Raw genomic sequence first — 6,908 nt, forward strand, 5'->3', positions numbered from 1 at the left:
TGTAGGGCCTTCGGCACTCATACTTCTGAACCCCTAACTTACAAGATCAAGCCAGCTGAGGCACCTGCTTTTAGCTCATTTAAAACCTGTTTCATCCAAGATATGTTTAAAAAAAAAAGAGCTGACAAGTTGAACGGTCCCTTTTTAATACAGTGAAAATTATCTGATCTCTCAAAAAACTCTTAGTTAGAATCAGAATGCAGGTGCAGTATATTGGTCTACATTGGGCTCACGTAGTCCTATCCATAACAAGTGACTGCCACAGAGCTGAAGGCCAGAAGCATGTTCTTTATAGGTCTGAAATCAATTACTGTATAACTACTGCAGGCTAAATATTACAATAGGCACTAGGGTTACAAAACTGACCACAGCCCAGCCCTTACTTTTAAAAGGAGTAAGTGCTCTTCTACCAGGGAACAGATGCTGATGTATTAAGTGCTAACTGCTATATGTACTAAGTGCTCTGAAGGGCAGTCTGAGGCAGAGTAGTGGGACAGCTCAGTCAAAAAGACTACTGACGTAAAGCAAACTGAGTGTTAACGATGCCAGAAACGGATGGCCAAGGGAAACCAGAAAGCCTCAATGTCGCTGCTTAATTTTATACTACTATCAAATCAAGTCTAAAATTTAAATGAAAATATCTTAGATACTAAGATAAGCAAATGTGAGTCAAAAGGAAAGAATGAGACATCTATTAGATGGTTTATTACTAACAGTTATTGGAGAAGTGATGCCTTTCACTGTAAAGATCTTTCCCATCAACTCCTCTAGGAAGCTGTTCCTGGTAGATTTAGGTTATCTTTTAACTCAATTCTGTTCTGTTACAACCACATTTATGTATCTGCTAGTGATCATGCTTTCCTCCTGCCAGCTGGTTTTCTAATTTTTCTGTTTCTAGAAACTTATAAACAGAAGAAAATCTGATAAAAATAACTTGATATCATGTGACGTGTTGACACATTAAAGGAATTGTTGTTCCTTAACCAAAATCATATTTCTATTCCTCAATATTTCTCTAATAGAAAACAAAGTTTATGTGCAATGCTTGAATGTCTTAATTTCATATACTATTTATTTTTATTTAAATATAATTGTACACATCTGTGAGGGAGTGTTGAGCTCAAATCAGGATATTTTTAGGAATGTACATACATTATTTCTACTTTTCATTTATAGAATGATAAGTTATCCTATAAATAAGAAAGCCATCTAAACATATTCTGATCCAAAATGTGGTTTATCACAAAATTTCAGGTAGTTTAAAGAAAAGCAATTAAGAGTTATGAAAAGGAAGACAAAGATGGAAAAACATATAGTCTGTCTTCCTTAGAAAACAACTTTTCAAATCAAATGTAATCATTCTAATAAATGCTGAATGACAATTATGGAGACCACAGGGATCTTCATGTGATATTTAAAAATTAAGAAAATAGGAAAGCTGTCTTTTTTTAAGAGTACACATTTTATTTTTTAATTTATCATTATACAATGTAGTTGATTTTCCTATCCTTTTACCAATTCCTCTTTAAAGCTGCCTTTTAAGACAGAAAAATTAGACAATATTTCACAGTGAAAGTTAGATAAAAGATTTTAGAAACTCTTAGAATTGTTCACTTAAAAAACTAATTCAGTGGTTCTGAATTACCTATGTAATTATAGGTTGGTTTTACCTGTGAAAACGAAATACAATATTAAGTATTAGCATATAACTAGCAAATTACATAAAGTAGTACAGCAAAGGAAGATGCCTTTCTTGATGTCAAAATGACTAAGAAAGGTAAACCTAAATTACACAGCATTTAAAGGGAGCCCACCATTTTTCCGTTTCATTTAAATCAACAGTCAAAAAGAGAAATGTTGGGAGTTATAGGACAAGACAAATGAGCAACCATAACAAGACACAAGAATCTTTAAAATATAATACAAGTGGAAAACCTAGCTCCTTTTAAAAAGTTTAGAACACTTAGTTAAAAGGCCACTATTCATAGGAAATAAGGGCTGGTAAGTTAACCTGAAAACAGCAGTTACTGTGATGGCTTTAAAACACACCTACAAATTCTTTGAAATCCTCTTTCCCTTCAAATGATGGCCAGACTTAGTGCCTCACTTCTAATGAAAAGAATGGTGGAAGTGATACTGTGTGGCTTCCCCAACTAGGTCACAGAGAGTACACAACTTCTGCCTGGTGCATGCACTCTCTCTCAGGGTGCTCGCCCTTAGAACCCAGCTACCATGTTGTGAGGAAGCCCAGTCCACATGGTGAGGCAATGTGTGAGTGCTGCTGCCAAGAATCCCTAACAGACCCCCAGGTGACAACAGCATCAGCAGCCAGTCATATGAAGGATAAGCCTGCAGATGTTTCCAGCACCTGACCTTCGAATCTTCCAGCTGAGTCCCCAGACATTGTGGATCAGAGACAAACTGTCCCTGCTCTGCACTCTCTAAATTTCTGACCCACAGAAACTGTCTGAGATAACAAAAGATTACTGCTGTTTTAAGCCACTAAGTTTTCAGATAATCTGTTTTCCAGTAATAGATAAAGCAGTATGGGTACCTAGAATGTACATGCACAAAATATGGAAGGATTGTTTTTTTCAAACTGGAAAAATAACTTTATACAAACCAATTATAGACTATCCTCCATTTCATAAGTTTAGAAGATTTTATTTACATAATACAATTAAACATCATTAATTTGAACTTTTCTAATTTGAAATCTGAGACAATTTAGACTAAATTTTAGACCGTTTGGCTGGATATCATTAAAGTAGCTCTGGAAAGAGTTTAGATAATCTATGCAAGAATACAAGAATACTGAAGCTAATTCAGAGAATAAATTGCTACCAAGTACTTTAAAAACATAGCATGTGGGAACATTTACTCTATTTTATGGAAAGATATGTTGCCCAATTCTAGAATTGTAATAAAGCCAACTGAGATCATTTAAAAAAAAAAGTATAGCACTCTCCACATAAAAAGCATTCTAGAGTTATTAAGAGTCAACTGAACACTAGACACCTCAAGTTCTTCCTAATCACTTTTTACATATTAATTAGTTTAAAATTCTATTTGGCAAATTGGTCAGTTCAGGGAAAATAATTGTGCAGACATACGTTTTATCTTTTCCTAATAAAAGGTGACCTCCCTGAGGGCACTCCTTGACTTGTTCACTTTGGCATCCTCCAGCAGGCATAACATAATGCTGTATGAACTTGAGGAATATTTATACAAATTATCAAACTACGGTGATGTACTTGAAAGCTAACTCACTTGTCATAATTCTTTTTTTTTTTTTTTTTTAACTAATTTGTTCTGCTCCTCACCATTACTCCAAATTAGTTGATGTTTTATATTTCTAAAGCACATACTGTGCACCTCTTTATTATGTTTCATGAATTTGCTGATAGTAAAGATAAGGATACAAATGTTTTCCACACATAACAGGTAACGGGTGGTGCTGAGAACATTCCTTCTTTGGGACATCTCACCCCGAAGCTCCGTCCTTGCTTGAGAGGACGGCGCCACCTGGGGCTGTGCAGTACAGCAGCCTGCTCATTCCCTTCTCTGGTTTAAGACAGAGAAGCCTAATTCATAAGATTTCCATTCTGTTACAGGCAGAGATTTATAAATCTGCATTACTTTAGAAAGATTACAAAGAGAGACCATTCTGCTTAGAACAGAAATGAAAAAAGACATCTAATTTTACTTTATTCCTCTAGTTTGGTCAGAAGAGATCAAACTTCTCTGCCAGTGTTCAGACTTACACTTCTCACATAAAGGCTTGCTTCTTTGAAATCAAGCAGTTCACCAATATTTCTGCCCATACTTACTCCCATGTAATTTCTGCTAAAAATAAGATATTCATAATTTCTTCAGTTTCAGTCTGAGATTTTTTTTCAGTCAGAACATGTGACTTGTAGTGACAAGACGCAGGTTCTGGTGCACTTTCTAATTAGTTGTCTGGCCCTAGATAAGCCATTTTAGCTCTCTGTCCTCTCTACATCAAACAAGGATAATAATATCTTTTGTTGTTGTTGTTAACCTACCTTCTAGGTAAACAGACATAAGATTATGTGAAAACATTTTGCTAAAGTTGCTAAAGAAACATAAGGTAAAATATGTAAGGTTTTATCATATTAACTATTTTCTAATATTTGATTGACATTTCTATAACTAACCAAAATAAAAATTGCATACTTTCAGAACTACAAAATTTAATAGTTCTACAAAATGAACTACAACAGTAAAGCTAGTCATAATAATAGATTCATTCACCCATGTTCTCATTTAATTATATTATGAAATAATAATTATAAAAATAGGTAAACTTTTGAAAATATTCCTATTTATTCTAGCTTAGGAATTCTTGCTCATATCGATGGATTGTCTGGCATCGGCCACTGTCTCAGGCACTCGAACAGTCATATTGTCCATAGATTTTTTCAAACAGATTTGGCAGCCCAACCGTGATCTGCACAAAAAAGAGGTGAGGTATGGTTTAGTATTAAGTATATATCATTCATAATTAATTGATATTGTTTCCAGTTGGATTAAAACATGATTACATTGTTTTAAATAAATCCACTATATAAGAAAAAAAAAGTACAGATTATTCACAAGGCAATGGAGTTGTTTAGGATATTTTTATATTTTATTACCCAAAGCAGTTAAGGAATTTATTAACCTTTAACATCTCCATTAGGTCAAAACAGATACAAGCAACTCTATCAACTAGAGGTAGCAGAAGGTAAATATGAAGAACAGTAACCCTCATGTACCAAAGCTTCATTTCAGCCTTTAGTTTCTATGATCTACTAGTTGTTTCACCAGAACTACAACTTTTTGGTGAAAGAAAGGGCTGACAAGCAGTAAGATCATCAGAAGGCACAATGGTGAGGAAGAGAACTGAGGTTATTAGCAAGGCCAAGAAAATAATTAATCAATTCCCAGAAAATTAAAGCCACACAGACTATAGAAGAAACCTACATTTTTAAAAGTCTTTAGAACAAGAGATTTGGAATATATACATAGATTTAAGTCATCAATTATAAAAGCATATTTTTCCCCCAAATTTTTAACATCTATGAAATCAAGACCCATCTTAACATCAATTGCATCCTGCAATCATTGCTACATTGGGAGGTGACAGTCATGTAACAACTGCAAATTTTGGCTACAATATTCACCCAGGTGTCTCTTCATCTGAGTTATGGGAAGTATGTTAATAACACATGTGTTAAATTTAATCACCTTTCAAATAAGTCCAAAAAGACTGCAAAACAAAAATTAAGAAGAATTCAGAAACACAGCAGGGGGTAAATTTGATATTCGTAAATATTCGTCATTGGAAAAATGACTATAATTCCTTTTCCCTCCTTTGTCCTTTGCAGAATTACTACCAATTTTATTTATATTTTCCATTTTTAACAGTGATAGATAATACAACTAATATCTAGGTAAGTACATAATTCTTTTAATATACACAAAATATGTTAAGTGATAAAATAACATTGTATCATATTTTAATTAGCAGTACTATTTTCTTAGTGGAACAAAAATAAATGTGAATCATACAATCAAAGTGTCTTCGATTTGATGAAATGTGATATGCAGGTCTTGGTGTCATTAATGTATTCATCAAGCATTGATTGAGCACCTAAAGGCACAGTACTAAATGTCAGTGAATATACAAAGAGGAGCAACTAAACTCAATGCTTTCTTATGGAACATCTCTTATGTGCTGGGCACCGGGGGTGCCATATGGAGATGGCATAGAGGTTAGAGCCAAACAGACCAGGGGTCCAGGATCCAGCACTTCCTACAGCATGTTCACAGGCAACTGTCTTAACCTCACCGAACTTTAGTCGCCTAACCTAATCCTCAAGATGGGTAAGAGAGTTCCTCACTGGACTGTTGCAAGGAGTAGTTGCTGAAGTCAGCATGATGGAGTGAACTTTCAATCAAATAGAAGAGATGAGACACATTTGCACATGATGAACATGGGAGCTTTTGACAGAGAGAGAAAGCCAAATGGCTCTGAGAGGTCTGAGAAGAAAGCACTTACTTCTGGCCAGGAGAGACGGTGTCTAGAATGGGTTTTGAAGAACTGGCAGGATTTAACATTTAGTAAGAGATAAAAGAAAAAAGCATCTGAGGCAAAAGCAATGGAATGCAGGGAAGTTCAAGGCAGGTATGAAGCAAGATAGATGTTGTGGCTTGGTGGCAGCACAGTATAACTAACACAGGACAGGGGGAGTGATGGGCTAGAAAGTGGACCAGGGCCACAGACAGCTCTGAAAAGTAATTAGAGAGTTTATGTTGTAATGTGGTGAGCAATGAGGAACCACTGGGAAGCTGTGGAGTAAGGGAACACGCTTAACCATGGGAAATATTGATTGCTGACAGAAAAAAATCCTCTTCTATCAATAGTTCTCATTTGCAGAATTAGAAACAGCCTCGACAATACTCAATTATGCATTAACCTCTGTCTGTAAGAGAGAAAATGTGTCAAGCCAATTTGGACAAATTCATTAGGACTGTGGTGAGCCCTGGAGAGATAGCTGGTTACTCTTGGTGCTCATATAAAGATAAGGAAGATAATGCTAGCCTTCAAGGAGCTGTTAACCTAGAAAGGGAAACGGGTGGAAACAGTTATCAATTGAACAGGGCAGAATACAGAAAGTGTAGTGACAGAGAAGTATGTTGTGGGAAGAGAGAGAGAGGTAGCACTGGGAGCTCTCGCTAGCTCTAGAAGATAAGGCAGCAGTACTCTGTGGTTGTTTTCTTGCTCCCCTACTTCCTCTACCTCCTCAGAGGCCTCTGGCTCTAAGATCTACCCAATACAGATAGTGTCTTACACCTCTAGAGGGACAGCAGACAGCAAGTCTTCCCTATTTCATACTACCAGT

General features: G+C 35.7%; 1 protein-coding gene across 1 annotated transcript in view; it reads right to left on the reverse strand.

Annotated features, from left to right (window-relative positions):
* Nucleotides 1–2,648: 2,648 nt before the first annotated feature.
* FDX1 (ferredoxin 1) overlaps nucleotides 2,649–6,908 on the reverse strand; it is a 28,605-nt gene continuing 24,345 nt past the window's right edge. The window contains exon 4 of the mRNA XM_008589520.1: nucleotides 2,649–4,471. Coding sequence (XP_008587742.1) covers nucleotides 4,357–4,471 — 115 coding nt within the window. The 3' untranslated portion in view covers nucleotides 2,649–4,356. The remainder of the gene's footprint in view (nucleotides 4,472–6,908) is intronic.

The sequence above is a fragment of the Galeopterus variegatus genome, unplaced genomic scaffold, assembly GCF_000696425.1.
Source record: "Galeopterus variegatus unplaced genomic scaffold, G_variegatus-3.0.2 Scaffold5496, whole genome shotgun sequence".
NCBI lineage: Eukaryota > Metazoa > Chordata > Mammalia > Dermoptera > Cynocephalidae > Galeopterus > Galeopterus variegatus.